Raw genomic sequence first — 15794 nt, 5'->3', positions numbered from 1 at the left:
AGTTCACTCTTCGATATGGATCTATCTATCTATCTATCTATCTATCTATCTATCTATCTATCTATCTATCTATCTATCTATCTACCTATCTATCTATCTATCTATCTATCTATCTATCCATCTATATTTGGTAACGAAAGACTGGGACTACGCTGCTGGTCACCTGATGGGTTTATACAAAATCAAATTTTGAATTAACGCTGTTAACAGGCATTGATCTTTTTTCTAAATTTTAGATGCTACCTTCAGTGAATGTCAATCTTGCATGTGCATAGAAGGCTACGAAAAGCGTGGCAAACACTGTTTTCCCATCAACAATTGCGACACGAGTAATGGCGGTTGTCAAGGTAACGCCGAGTGTGTCCACACAGGACCCGGTACAAGCATGTGCGTTTGCCCTCCTGGATATAACCTCAACGCAGATGGAACAAATTGCGAACAGTGCACCGATAACAACTGCTATACCCAGTGCCAGTTTGTAGATGACAACGAACTGAGGAGGGTGACCCGCCTGAAGACCCACGTTGAGATTCGATTTCTGAATATAAAGACATCTGATTTGAGACACTATATAGGAGATACCACTACCGAACTCGTTGTCTATGCGCACCAACTAACTATATCTGGGACCCTGACGCTACCAAGTGGCCTTGCTAAAGTTGCTTTCTTTGCCAATGAGATCCTGAAAGAAAACGGAGGAGAAATTGTGCTGTGGAATAATGCCCATGACACAACGCCAACAGCGGGTCGCCGGGCAGTTGTCAAAGTTGAAGATGAAAAACTTTTATGTCAAAACCGTTATTCAGGCCCATCGCCATGGCCAGGATATGTCCAAGGAACAGTTCTGAATATCTATACATCCAAGTCGTCAGTACCTTTCACGTGCTCTGGAAACTACAACGGTAGGGATATTTCAATACAAGCTGCTATCAAATCCAAACGAAATCCAAAAAAAAGCATGGACGTTAAACTCTATTCAATGATGTTAATTTGTGCAAAAGTCGTTGCACAGGGAAACACGTTTGCAAAGGATGGCAAATTACTCAGAGGAAGTCTTCCAGTTGCATTGACTCAGAAAGTTTTAGATGAAGTTCGGGTAGCTAGGGAGGAAGGACTAGATACAAGCTCTGTGGATGCTCTAAGATTGGTTGCAAAGAATATGATGCAAGATCTTTCCCTTCGTGCTCGCGGATTTTACAAGGTACCTTACCTGTCGCTGAAAGCACATGAGAAGATTCTAGTCCTCATAAAGGATGATGCTAAAATGGCCATACAGAAATACGAAAGGTTTGAGAGAATATCCCAAGACTTTGAAGCAGGGATTGAAGCCACAGACTCTATGACAGAACTTATGACAGCTATCGTGAGGAAAAATGACCTGGACATTGAAGCTCTGGAAACGGAACTGGAAGCAGCGAAGGCAGACTCACAGGCAATGAAAGAAAAACTTGACGATGCAATAACTGCATTAGATGCTGCAAAAGCGACATTCGATGCAGGGGTGCGAGATTACTCAAACCAACAAATTGCCAACGCAGTGTTCTCTGTAATCGGAGGGATAGCATCTGTATTTGGTGGTGGGGGTGGTGCTGTTGTAGGTTTGGCAATTGAACTGAGTTCTCTTGCTGAAGACGTAAATAGAGTTAAGAGGGCGCTCTTCAAGATAAGTATTATAATGGATTCAATCGCCAGCATTAATGAAGCTGCAATTACCCTCACGGATTTTCGTTACGATGTGTTTCCCTATGCCGGAACAAGCACTTCTGATTACTATTCAAAATCCAGGCCCGAGAAAAATGACCAAAGTTTGGCAGTGATGGTGAAAGAGTGGGATGTTTTTGAGGCAGAAGCAGACGCATTTCTAGGAGTTGGTACAGCTAGCGGTATTTCAGGGGCATCAGTTTACTTAGCAGCGCTTAAGACAGTGGCAGTTTGGGGAAAGGGATACCATGAAAAGTCTATCACGGTTCAAGAGCTTCTAGCAAGGTTGACAACCCTAAAAATATTAAAGAATGAACAGCATCAAGCACAGGCAAAAATAAAAGAATCTCGCAAAACTGCACTAACCGAACAAATATCGAACGGAGAGCTATTGTTAGAAATGGCACTGCAAAAGCAACGACTTCGTAACATAATGGTTGAAAAGCTGATGTCCTTCTGCGATTCTTATTTCTACAACTGGTTGTCGGAATGTCCTGTGATGCCTACCATATCAGATGACTTGTATGCTTTACACGATAAGGTTAATCAGGGCCTTAGTGCTGCTATCAACGCTGTTGCGAACTTTGCACCTTTCATTCCACAGGAATTTGAAGCAACCATAGTCATAACGGACGAACAAGAATGCAGTGCTCGTCGAAAGCGGGCATTGATAGCACAGAGGAGACACCAGTTGGGGAAGCGTTCAAGTGGTGTAGCAAACCAGTTGCCACCACTAAACACTCTCAAATGTCCTATTTCAGAGCTCAAGCGCACTAACAGCTTTCTATTTAAGCTTGACGAGAACGATCCAGACATTTTCATAGGGCACGAGCGTGTACACGTGGACGAGTTTGAGATTTATTTTGAAGGTGCCCAGTTTGGCCAACAGGAAACAAAGAAAGCGATTACTGCATGGATTTCCTTTACCGGCATGATGACAGATGTGTTCAGAGGATCACGATACGAGTTTATTGGTCCTCCTCGTGTGACAGAGTTCTCTTACCATATCAAACAAGATGACAGCTACGAGGTGACGCAATCTGGGAAAGTAAGCGACAAATATGAAGAATACTACGATGGAATTGCCGCCCTAACCACTTGGAGTGTCGACCTTCCTGACTCGCTCAATCGCCCAACCCTGAATTTGGCAGAAGTAACCCGGGTTAAACTGAAACTCAAGGGAACACGAGTACCTGTACGGCCAGTCCATGGCGTAAATCAGGGCCATGGCGATAGGGATGCGGGCCAGGATCGGAGAGTTGCAAAGCACGACAAAGCAAAACGTCAAAAAGGAACGAAAGGGAGGAAAAGATCGAAGAGCTTCCAACGAATGGTCACTGCACAACAGCAGTAGCTGGAAAATGTTCTGAAGAAGAAATGCATTTATCCACGATAAATGTTAAAAGCAGAAGTTAGCTTTATATTGCTACACTGCAATAAAAATAGGTCAATAATGCATACGTGTGTTGATTGCATTTATTGCCAATAAAAAAAGTTGTGCTTGCCATTTGTCTGTGTACTTCTAGTCTATAGCTAATAGCCGTTTATGGTTATAAGTAAATGTAAAGTATAATTTAATATAGAAGACCCAACCAAATAGTTGATGGGGTTGAGTTGATACTGTTCGGTTACCGTGTATAACAAGGTAGGGTGGTCTGGGTCATGTTCCTATGGAAAATTTAAGTTTTCAGTGCCTCAGACATGCTATTTTAAGAATCGTCAGAGCCCAAAAAGAGCTTGTGTTCCCTAAATTTTATAAAAGAGAGGTACTTCAGTATTAGTGTTTTTTTGCTTTATTTTTCACCCAAATAGTTGGTGGGATTGAGGTTCATACAGGACAGCGATAATCTGAGTAAAGGCATTTATTCGAAATAGGTGTTTGATTTTAAGTTCTAGAAATAAAAAAGGCCAACAAATCAATTTTCTGTACCATTCAGTAATTCAGTATGCATATATTTTTTTTTATCAAATTGTCAACCTCGGATCTTTCTGATTGGTTTACTGAACCTTGGTTACCAGTCATTACACCTGCGTTTGACCTCATATAGAAAATAAAAACGGCAAATATCGTTTTTTTTTTTGGCGGAAAGCGAAAGTTTCGTCATGGCGGGAAACAGCAGATTTGGCGAACTCTCCACCAAACAAATACCAGAATTAATGGCATAGTCGTACGAGTACATACGGACTTCAAATTGAAGGTTAACTAAAAATAATAGTTTTCTAACGTAGAAAAACACCAACGCAGTAAAAAAATCTCGAAAATATAGAACAAAAATGGTTTAGACTGGCAGAGATTAAGACAAATTCCAAACGATAAACAAAAAAAAAAAACATTTTTTTTTAAGTTTTGTTGTCCTTGACGAAACTCCTTTACAGAACAGTTTTTCCTTCCATGACGTTGTTCGAAAATATTTTTTATCTTGTCCATACAGTTGACAATGACTTTTCTTTTGTCATAATAACGCTAAATGCACACGATAGGCTTCGGTAGAGGCCGAAAAAGTTCGTTTAACTTTACTACCAAATATTTACCTTTTGTCTTGTCGACCGCTTGACGTTCAGCCACTTTCAAAGTCCTTCATTTTTATCGGTTAAAAGAGATTTACTTTGAACACGTCCACGGACTCCACGAAGGACTCAATCTAAAGCTTTACTTCATATGAACAGCAGCGATTTCACAAAGTAAGCGTTCTCCCGCCTTCCGCAAATTGGCGCGAAAGTTTGGCGCGAACTACAGCAAACGCCAGCGATCGGCGGATCGGCATCAGAGCATTGAAACGTTTCAAGATGGACCATTTGGTCGTGTCATAGAAGCCGGACGTCGACTCTTTTGCCCTGAATCACGAGCGTTTTCCCGAAAGATTTCTTAACCCCCGGCCCAAATGACTATGATTAAAGACGTTCGCGCGAAAATCTTCCAACATTGCAATTTTTCTTAAACTTTTCCACTGCTAATTTACGAGTTACTTATGTTAAAAATGTAAAAAAATATATGGGTGTCACCGAATTCATTTTCGAGATACGATATCTGAAAGAAGGCGCTTATTTGAATAAATTTGACTTCGTCTCTCGATATGACCTCTGCGGCTTCTGGCAACAAAATATTTTAAATGAATTGATGAAGGACAACTTTCTTTGTCCGAGTTTATTTGATTGGGTCTATTGAACAAATATATTTCATTTTAATAGTCCCTTAGAGTAAGCCTTGTCTTTAACAATTGGATTTGCAAATAGGCTCTTACCGATAGTGCTAGCACTTTTTTTGGCATTATTTGGCTTTGCGAGCATTTTTTTTTTTACATTTTATCCCAAAAAGCACTGCTAGCATAATTTTGTGTTAAAAAGCACAATCTGACTTTGTTTATGGCATCCAAAGATGCATTTTGCCCTCATTTTAGTCAAAGGAGCCGAGGAGGCCTGGGAATAGGCTTGATAGGTCAGCGGTTGCCTTCTAGAAACTCAATCCATCACACTCGTTCCGAGATGTCGTCATCCACGTTGTCATTGAGGAACAATGGAAGTCAGCCAGCCAAGGCAGAGATAGCTCGAGAGCGTACTCTGACATCAAACATTGATCGTTTCATTTTGTTGTTGAAAAATGTAACTGAAAATCTGGAAAATGTAATATTCTAAGATAAAAAAAAAATCGGAAAAAAGCGAGCATTTTTATGTAACCCACGAGCACTTTTTAAAAAAATTAGCATTATTTTAGCACTTTGTTGGCAAAAAACGAGCATTTCTTTTAGCATTTAATGCTTTTTTTACGAGCACTTTCGGTAAGAACCTATTTGCAAACGTTCAAAACAGCAAAATGCTGCAAAATGTGACTGATTCGATCGCACGTGGGAAGAGAAATGAAAAAAAATAAACTTCTAACATTCGAATTTGCCTCATTTTTTGTCAATCGGTAGAGATCTATCCCAAAAGGTTATAAATCCCACAAAAATGGGGGTCACCGATCGTTTAAGAGAGGAAACTGCAAGCGAAGTTAACGCAACGGCTATACCCTATGTGTGTTTGAAAAGATTTCTCAGAGCGCGCGCGGGCTCGTGCATGACGTGGCGTGACGTTGCGACATGAATTACGTGCGCAACGTAGCGCCAACGTCAATGTAATTCCCATTTCTCCACTGTGCAAAAGCGACAGAATGATAAACTGACGAAAACCAGCAAAGAATGAATGCTTTTCGTCTGTGTAACTTAGCTTTGATTTTTAACCCCCGGTCGATTCTATACTGAAAAATACCCATAACACAAGCATGTGATGATACTCTATCTTAAAGACGGCGGATGCTATCGAGCTAAAAACCTTCAACAAGATATATATTAAGGACGTCTAATAGTCAGTAAAGGATAAAAAAGCAAGTAAGCGATATCTTGGGCACTGTAGCCGGCAAGCAATAAAAAGGCGCAAAAAGCGTTCAATTTCAAAAGAAGCTCCAAAAAAGTGGTACGAGGCAGCCCAAAGGGCCTTTTATTTTGAGGAAATGACGTATTGTGCGCTTTTGTCGAGTCAGCCGCTTGTCAACACATATCGACACTTCACTTTGGCATATACCACGTACATATAGCCGACCACTGGGAGGAGAGCCTGGAAAGAGTTATTTTGGGAAGCTGCCATAATCGAGTATTTAAACGAAGACAAGCAAATAGTTGTGTTCAAAGGCCGTCACACCTCGAAGTGAAACCTGTAAGGAATACAGGAGGAGAAGGAGAATGTCTGGAGAGGCAACTCATCCGATGACCGTACGAGGTTCGCCAACAAAATACGTGAAACTAAACGTTGGAGGGTCTCTTCATTACACAACCATCGGCACGCTCTCGAAACAGGACAGCATGTTGAGGGCGATGTTTAGTGGCAGAATGGAGGTTTTGACAGATACCGAGGGTACGTTTAATTCTTATATGCATTTGTTTCTGTAGTGGGAACAACTTTAGGCCTATTTACCCCAATTTTCAGGCTCAAACCCGGGGATAAACTAACATACAAAGCTTAAATACGAATGACGTGCGAAATGTCTTGTAAACCATACGCGTAGCTTATGTAAGCTTATATGAACTGCGATCGACACATTTATCACACGTTCATGCTTTTAATACTGCTATTCAACGTATTTTAATACCTGTCACACATACCACGAGCGATCTTTACTCTTGTAGTTCTTTTTAAGTCAGTGAAAAGAACGCAAACCAATTTCCTCGAGAGCATATTCTGCAGGACGTTACAAATCGATAATATCGATACTTAAAAAAATCGATAAAATTCGATAATTTTCGATACTAATTAATTGATTAATATCGAAAATCGATAAAAATCGATAGCAAAAGTTGTTGTGATTATCGATTTCGATTCGATTTGTAATTAGAGTTCGATTTCTATCGGTTTCTATCGATTTTTATCAATTGCTATCAAAAATATCGATTACTTAGAAAAATATTGTACAGCTTTCCTCGCCGCATCCGCCATTTTGGATTTCAACGCCGGAAAGACACTGGAAACAAGGGTTGGAAAGCGTCCGTGAACAACATATCAGAGAACAAGATGTTGTGCCGGCGTATGTAGAAGAGAACGACCTTTGAAATTTGGTTTAATTGAATTCACCCAAGGCACAATACAGTTATGCTCGGAAACAATATTCTTCAATATTCTTGCAATGATTTATTCGGTTTACTAGGTTTATTCCACGGATTCCGCCATTCTTCGGTTTCCACGTGATATTCCAAAACTTGCTTTGATGGAAGAATTTTCCGCTCAAACCGCGTGTTACAGGTTCGATCCCTAAGTGTAACATTTTCGTACATCTGTTTCGTGCTATCTTCCAGCTTTCATTGCTCCAAAATGACACTGGGTTATCCAATCAAGAACCGGCAGTCATGGTAAGACACAGTGGTTATTTTTCGTTTGATTTTGGATCGTCTTTTTCATTCCGAGATGCCAATGAATTTAAGTTTCGCTCTACAATGTAGTAATCGATCAAAATCGATACCCCGATACCAAATCGTGTGATTATTGATTTTTATCGATTATTTTAACTAATCGATTGATCAGTATCGAATACTATCGAGTAATATCGATTAATCGATTAGGTTTTCGATGATCGATTTTGATCAATTTGTAACGTCCTGATATTCTGTCAGATGTTTTACGGACAATGCCAAAGGATTCTATGAAATGTCTTGTTTCTGGTCTAGAACGAATAATGTCCTGTAGATTACAATGTAGGTTACTGTCTTCTGTTAAAACAATTGTTTAGATGTTTCTATTCGATGTAGAGTTGTCTTTGAGATCTCAGAAGCCTACATAGAGGCATAATTTGGATAGGAAAAGAAAAAACAAACATAGGTACTGAATTAAAATGGCTGAGGGGGAAGTTTCATCATTTTTTTATAACCTGATTCGCTCCCTTCCTCCACCCCACCTTGCTACCCTATTTACCCCTTAGAAGTACACTTAATATATGGAGAGGGGTCCTAAAGGAACTAACTAATAGATCATGTACAGGGTGGTAAAGGGGTTATGTGTGACGCATGATTTGGCCCAAAATTAGTGCATGACACGTGAAAACAGCTCAAATTTGGCCATGATCCGTGAATCACCTGCCTAGCGGGATGCGTGACCTGCTTATTTTGAGGACCGTGATTCGTGATTCCGGCCCAATACCTTCATGAAAACCAAAGGTAAATAACATACTCATAAATCAATATACGGTTAGTGAAGCAAAATTAACAAACAATACGAATCATGAAGCGACTTTTCGTCACTATTCGCGACTATTCATCACTATTCGCACTATTTGTACTATTCGCTATTCGCAACTTTTCGCTATTCCCTATTCGGGTTTTCCAGATACCCGCCCACAAGGCCCTAGGCGAGTGTTCTTACCACATTTTGACATTTTTTGTAATCTACAGTATAACTGAACAGACCAATGGCAAAATGGAATCTATTTGTTTTTTTCAATAACACTGAGAAGACTTTAGTTCTGAAACAAGGCTGCCATCAGTGAGAATTTTAAGTTGATTTCATTTTGTGATTTATTTTCCTTATAATCACGATAACTAGTAAATGGATTGACAAAAGGAATGATGGAAAATATTTAATGAAGACAACAACAATAACAGCCCTCTAAGAGGTCATGTGGTTACCAATATTTTAACAGACTTGTGTTTACAGTCGAACTGAGGAAATAGTGAATAGCTAAAATGTGTCTGGAATGTTCATAGTGAAGTAATGATGAAAGTAGTCCACCCCCCCCCCCCCCCCACACACACACACACACACACACTCCTGCCTTCAATTATTTTACAAGAAATCAGATTGACAAAAATTTGTTAAAGATTTTCTGAGAGATTTTTGGTGAACGTAGTTGTCGTAGGCTTTCTTGCAAAACAAATAACCCATATTGATGTTGGCGGGTCTAAATGTATTTTTGGTTTACCTCAGGTCCTAATAAGGGGGAAAACATATTAAAGGCAGCGGGTTGACCCTTTTCTGCAAAATAAAACGATCTCCGTATACTCGGAGATAACTTCAGACATTGATTCCAAGCAATATAAATATATAATATATAACATTTCACTGCATTTCAGACCATCTGCGTTCGTACTGTACGTAGTACACAACTCTTACCTCGATTTCGATCGATTCATCGGTTTTATTTCGCAGTTGACGATCAAGATCACTAGACATTCTATTATTGCTGCCTTCTTGTCCTGTAGGCCACATTCAAATTTACGGGGGGATTGGGTAACCTTGTCACGCATTCTACCAAAATTTGTAACGATCGGACCAAAAATAAATTTTTGGTAATTTGTTTAGCCATCGTTCCTGAAGAAACGATATTTACATGTAAAGGGAAGTACGGGAAAGAGTTTTATGGCCAGAAGTTATTAAGTAAATCCTCGTGCCGTTTCAGGTACGCTTTCGTTCTTCCTTCGTGCTTCGGAAAATATTACTTCGAAACAATATCCACGTGGAGACGTCCAACTACGTTCGGCCATATGCACGTGCAATCATCATATTCCAACTACGTTCGCCCATATGCACGTGCCAAGCATCATGTTTCAACTATGTTCGGCCAGCGGTTCATCAAAGCAGTCAATTCTTGATTGTGGACAGTTCGAAAGCGCCATAATGATTATGAAAGTGGCTTTTTTCAATCGGAATCCTCATATTTAACTAAATCCTAACAATTCATCACCGTAACTCATATATCCTTCTAAACAATAGTATTGTAATCGTAAAAAGCTACCTGGAGACCTTGACAAATCCTCGTGCCATTTCGGTACGCTCTCGTTCTTACTTCGTGCTTTGGAAAGTCTTACTTACATTACTTACACAGATAGCAGCATTATGGTTACCTTGGTAACCACAAAAAACTAACCTTATTGCATTTGCAAAGTTTTTAAACTCAGTGTTCCTTTAAACCCAAACTACTTAACAAACACAGCTTTTGCCATTTTTTGGAATCAGTCACTATCTACTTCAAGCTTGTTTAGTTCAGTTAAGGTCTTTTTTGTGAACAATATTTTTGGAACTTGTTTCTTATTTAAGATCTTGTACTTTAATATTAAGCCAATAATAAGCCAATAACAAACCCATCTCTTTTTACGTGGTTAATTTCCAGCAAAAATAGAAAAATACCTGTACATGTACGTCAGGCCAGTAGGGTTAACAGGGTAAATAACAAACTAAATAGATACTGTATTGGTTTATTTTTTTAGGCTGGATTCTTATTGATCGCTGTGGAAAGCACTTCTCCCTTATTTTAAACTTCCTACGGGATGGCACTGTACCGTTACCACAGAATGAGGTAGAGCTACAAGAAATCTTGATAGAGGCCAAGTATTATTTGATTGAGTCATTAGTAGAACTTTGTGAGAAAGCCCTTGAAAAGAAAAAGGAAGAACATGACCCTATCTGTCGAGTTCCACTTATAACTTCATCCAAGGAGGAAAGGCAACTTGTCACTGGTAAAAAGGTATGTTGAAGTTTAATTGTGTTCTTCTTGAAACCCTGGAGCGCCAATTGGTGAACATGCAGACCTTGCTAATCTTACTGTTCTTTCTGGAGACATCAGTGACCATCAGATGGGACTACGACTAACGAGTACGGGATTGAGTATGAGTACAAGTTTTCAAAATTCATGTGCCTCCTACAATCACTTATCACACCAATCTTATCGGTGTTAGCAACAGGAAAGAGATATACATCGTAGTTTGGGGGAAACAATTTTTCATGAAATTCCAAGGTTGTACTCGTATTCGATCTGGTGCTCAGAGTCAATCAAAAAGTTGCTATCGTGTTAGACCAACATCGTTAGATAGACTATGGCCTTATGCACACCACAAGGTGCTACAAGGATGATGATGATGATTATGATTAGACAGACTATGGTGTTCTAAAAGCGGATGTCTTATCCTTTTTTAGTGAATCTCCAGATTTCATAATTTGCTGTGGTCTTCTTGTAAACAGGTGCCCAGATTTTTAGTTCTGCACAGTTCCTTCTTAATAGAGCATATTCCTGTTCTCAGTATTGGACTGGAACTAGCTTGCAATGGAGGCTAATGCTGGGGAATATCATTAAAAAAACTTCATGTCATTTGCATTTGAAAAGATTACCCTGCATTAGCCTCCATTGCAAGCTAGTTCCAGTCCAAATACTGAGAATACAAATATGGTCTATTTCCTTTAACCAAGGCATTAAGCCAGGATTTGAAGATTTGGGTCCTAAGGCACAACCCACCTTGGGAGATCTATTCAGGACGCATCCCCCCTGACTCCAGAAAATGTACAAGTAATATAAAGTGAATTTAAGGTGGCTCCATATAGTTTCATAACTGCGTGGACGCTGCTAGTGCAAGAATCTGCATGTGTGAGCTGACACAAACCCCGGCAAAAATGATTGATCACAGATTTATGCTAAAAGTTTCAAAGGAAAACTTTAAGAGGAGATTCTACTGTTTTAAAGAGAATGTATCTTTGTTATCATAGAACAGAAGATTGATAAAATAAGTTTTCTTTTCCTCAACAGCCAGTGGTGAAACTCTCGTATAACAGATCAAATAACAAATACTCCTATACTGGGTAAGTCTGTAATGTTGCTTAAGGAGAAAAGCATTATTAACTTAACCTTTGTTCCTTTCCCAGGGTAGCTGAAGCCATCAATAATGAATTCTGGAACACAAACAAATTGACATTATCTCATAACATTAGGGTGAGGGGCGCGGACTCCGGATTGAGCGGTCTGGGTTCAATCCCTGGCTTTGGTCATTATGTTGTGTTCTTCGGCAACACACTTTCCTCTCACAGTGCCTCATTCCACCCATAGGTGTATAAATGGGTACCAGCAAATTTAATGCTTAGGGGTAACCCTGCGATGGACTTGCATCCCATCCAGGGGGGATTAGACATACGCTTAAACCCTTTTATGCTACTGGAACTGGGATAAGTTCTGACCTGAGTGCAGACTTAATTTATAAGCATAGGGGAAAACGCCCCATCACCCCCCTCCCACCCCCAAAATTAACAATAAAAACTAGACTTGTGGAAACAAGCGGACGATGCTTAGCATGACTTGAGGAAAGGTCACACTTTCTCCTACGAGAAAGAAAGATTGCGTGACCAGCAAAAGAAGGATGGTCACGCATCGTTTCTCTCTACGTGTACTTACTAGTTGAGGCAAGCATTGTGTGACGATCCAAACAGCCACTTGGAGTTTATTACATGTTGTTGTTTTTTTCACTCCCACAGTCAATCAGACGACAACCTGTTAAAAAATATCGAGCTCTTCGACAAGCTGTCGCTTCGTTTCAACGGACGCATTCTGTTTATCAAAGACTTGATCGGTAACAACGAAATTTGTTGTTGGACTTTTTACGGCAATGGCAAGAAACTCGCTGAGGTGTGTTGCACTTCCATTGTCTACGCCACGGAAAAACCGCAAACAAAAGTCGAATTCCCGGACTCGAGAATTTACGAGGAATCACTAAACGTTCTTTTGTACGAGCATCGGGGCACTGGGAACCTTCCCGACGCCGAACTACTCAGCGCGACTCGTAGAGCCGTCGGGCCACGAGTGATTCCGGAGAGCGACGAAGAGCCGTCGAGAAGGCAAGACAAGAACCGATGAAGAGAGTGAAAGAGGTTTTATTAAATCGTCAGCTGGATTAGTTTGAATTCTATGCATGTAAAGCCCTGTAAAGCTCGGGGTTTGGACGTGGTACGTTGATTCCCACACGGGAGGTATCTGTGTTGGATTTGTCTCGCTGGGTAATTTTTGAAATAAAAAGATTGATATCTTAGACTCTCTGAGAACACACAAAGTGTGGCTATTTCTGAAGAATTCTTAAGATGCATTTTACCCTCTGAAAAGCATTATATGTACTTATTGACTGAGTGGGAGGGCCGGACGGGAAAATATTTGGCTCGAGGTCAGGACGTACGGACCGAGCGCAGCGAGGTCCGTGCGTCCTGACCGAGAGCCAAATATTTTCCCGTCCGGCCCGACCTAACTCAGTCAATAAGCATTTTATCATATGACCTGACTGAATTTTTCTTTTTCTTTCTATTCGTGGATACAGACGCGGCAGCCCGTTTCGCGCGCATTTTGAAAAGCCAATGGTAGCTCGTAATTTGTTTGGGAAGCCAGTAAAGTGCATTTGAACTGCCGATGTGCGTACAAAGTTTTTAAACTTCTGTTTAATAAAATTGTCAACCAAATCTCCAAGTTTTAGCTCCATTCCAAGAAGATTTAAATCCGACTAAATGCCTCGTACATGATTGCAGTAAGTAGAAATTTCAAAGGAAACGTTTATGAAGGACTACAACAAAGAATTTGCACGACGTTTCGGCTAGTCTTGCTCGTCTCTCGGCGAAGACTGAATTTATCCTGATTGAACAACTTAGCGACGTTTCTTCTGAGCCGAAATTCACAATTGGTTTGACGAGAGGATTAATTAATTTTCCACCAAGAAGGATTTTGGATATTAAAAACAACATTAGATCTTAATCTACGAAACTACATAAAGACTTGGAAAGGGATTGTACTGGCAGTTCAGGATTTTGCTTCGCTTCGTTTCCCTTCGGCCACCCTGCGAGCAGAGCCTCTTTTAACTTCCCTACGGTTGAGATTTGGGAAGAAGAAAGAGGCTCTGCGTGAATCGTGTCATTTCTTTGAAGTCGCCGCAGCCCCAAAGTTTGGGCTGGTCAGTCCGGATTAAACCGGTTTTTGCTGCGCGGGCATTAATTTTTGGAAAAACTGATGGCCAAGACGGAGCCCACAGTACGCTCTCGAAAGCACTAGAGCTGACGATTGCTCTCGCCATCTGCTACCGTTTTTGTGCGTGTGCAGCTTGTGGATCATTTAAGATCTCGTTTTTTCGCAAACCAAGAAGAAATTTCACGGTTTAAATAGCACATCTCTACCACAAAGTCACTAATACGACCTCAAGCGGTGTTTGACGTGTTTTTTACTGAGGGAACTCAGACGCTTTTCGAAGAAACGCACTTGTAAAACAAAAACTTTGTTCACAATGTCGTGTACGATCCGACACGCCATTCCGCGCGCGCATGCTAAGATTAAGTGGTCCTCGCGCAAGCTAAACGCGCAAGCATCGCGTAAACCTCGCGCATGCTCAACAAAGATTTTACACGGTTCTTGCAGAGCCCCTTCTTCTCAAGTATATCAGTAGAAAAAGAAGGGGCTCTGCTCGCAGGGTGCCCTTCGGCTTCAAGTTGTTTTGTTTACCACGGATCATAGGATTCATGAACGTCTGCTGTTGCTGCTTAGTCCTTGAATTCGTTAGTTCCTCGACGATGTTGAGCTCTGCATTACAGTTGATGTCCAAATTGTGCTTAAAATGCTTTGTGAAAACAAGCGGAAAACTGTGTCATTATCAGGTTAGTGGTAAACATGTACTCGCATTTTGTTTGTTGTGATTAAAAATTACGCAGCAGAAAGCCGAGAAATTTGAGTTTACTTCGCTTTTGCATTTTGTCTTCAATGTTTATCATGACTTCAAACCAGGATACGTCTTTGTCCGATTATGTTGGTTTTTTTGACGGCTTTTATTTCGATTTTATTGTTGTTGTCAGGAGTATTTCTTCATCAATTGGCAAGTTTAAACACGTTTTGTTTTCATTTTTGCGCCTGCAAACTACATCGCTTTCTAGATAGTAAAGTTTTGATAAACATGTTGGACATTCTTTGCCTTTTAGAAAAATCTTAACTATGGTTTATCTGAATTCAAAGCTGTGGAATCATTTGGTTCCAATTCCGGCATCTCGCAGCAGTAGCGGGGCCGTACGCCTTTCTAGTGGGGCCGTACGGCTTTTTCCGGCCCTGCTAAAGCGAGGCGTACGGCCCTCATACGGGACTTTTTTTCATATGGTTTTCCAAGGAAATTGCGCGCGGGTCCGTACGGGTCATATGATAATTGTTTTTATGTGTTGCTATAAAATATTTGGAGAAGTTCTGTGAATTTTTTCTTCTCAGCCATCAAAGGGAGCAAAGACCCAGAAGAGAGAGGGAGGTCCTTCGAAATTTGGGAGGGTGTATTACTGGATCTCAAAACCATTATTCTTTACCAGACCACGAAATGCTGTTTAATGAACGTATTTCTGACTGAATGCCGGTGCCGTGAAAAGATAACCTATTCCTTGCTAAATACGGCATGGGTATCTATTCCAGACAAATTGCTTCATTAATGGCCTAAGTGTTAGGCAGAATTTACGCCAAAGTAAACTGTTTGAAGTTTTAAACCTATGTTCTGGACAAACACTGATGCCTGTCTTCCAAATTCTGAAAATTTGAGAACCAGGCATCGTAGCAGCTAGTGCCAGACATAAACCTGTTAAACTATACCACGTCCAGCGGCACATATCCACTTAATAGCCTACCTAGAATCTCACGTTCGAGATGGCTAGATATCCCCGCATCGCCGGCTTTTGTTCTCTCCGTTTGCCGTGCGAGTGATTGCCCGCTCACAAGCTGTAAATTATAGTGAATATAGGGGAGTACCAACGTGTTTTTTCGATCGATGAGCGCGCGGTGAGAAATCGAGAGGCTGTCGTACATTTTGCGCTAACCTATC

General features: G+C 40.6%; 3 protein-coding genes across 3 annotated transcripts in view; all 3 read left to right on the top strand.

Moving 5' to 3' along the window:
* Positions 1-252, top strand: part of LOC144645901 (uncharacterized) — a 62456-nt gene extending 62204 nt beyond the window's left edge. The window contains exon 7 of the mRNA XM_078505423.1: positions 237-252. Coding sequence (XP_078361549.1) covers positions 237-252 — 16 coding nt within the window. The remainder of the gene's footprint in view (positions 1-236) is intronic.
* LOC144647110 (uncharacterized) lies at positions 252-4060 on the top strand. The gene is made up of 2 exons (XM_078506866.1): positions 252-3194; positions 4051-4060. The coding sequence occupies exon 1, from the start codon at positions 266-268 to the stop codon at positions 3053-3055; it is 2790 nt and encodes a 929-aa protein (XP_078362992.1). The 5' UTR covers positions 252-265; the 3' UTR covers positions 3056-3194; positions 4051-4060.
* A 2235-nt stretch (positions 4061-6295) lies between these two features.
* Positions 6296-13004, top strand: LOC144647127 (BTB/POZ domain-containing adapter for CUL3-mediated RhoA degradation protein 3-like). Its single transcript, XM_078506881.1, has 4 exons — positions 6296-6588; positions 10425-10681; positions 11735-11787; positions 12454-13004. The coding sequence occupies exons 1-4, from the start codon at positions 6417-6419 to the stop codon at positions 12830-12832; spliced, it is 861 nt and encodes a 286-aa protein (XP_078363007.1). The 5' UTR covers positions 6296-6416; the 3' UTR covers positions 12833-13004.
* Positions 13005-15794: the final 2790 nt, after the last annotated feature.

The sequence above is a fragment of the Oculina patagonica genome, chromosome 3 (genome assembly GCF_052425735.1).
Source record: "Oculina patagonica isolate OP01 chromosome 3, crgOcupat, whole genome shotgun sequence".
NCBI lineage: Eukaryota > Metazoa > Cnidaria > Anthozoa > Scleractinia > Oculinidae > Oculina > Oculina patagonica.
This window is presented reverse-complemented; position numbering and strand designations above follow the sequence as displayed.

Excerpts from the sequence above, each read along its gene's own strand:
- LOC144647110 (XM_078506866.1), top strand. The coding sequence starts at position 266 with ATGTGCATAGAAGGCTACGAAAAGCGTGGCAAACACTGTTTTCCCATC.
- LOC144647127 (XM_078506881.1), top strand. The coding sequence starts at position 6,417 with ATGTCTGGAGAGGCAACTCATCCGATGACCGTACGAGGTTCGCCAACA. Across the intron at positions 6,589-10,424 it reads GGTTTTGACAGATACCGAGG|GCTGGATTCTTATTGATCGC; the intron begins GTACGTTTAATT and ends TTATTTTTTTAG. Across the intron at positions 11,788-12,453 it reads AACAAATACTCCTATACTGG|TCAATCAGACGACAACCTGT; the intron begins GTAAGTCTGTAA and ends TCACTCCCACAG.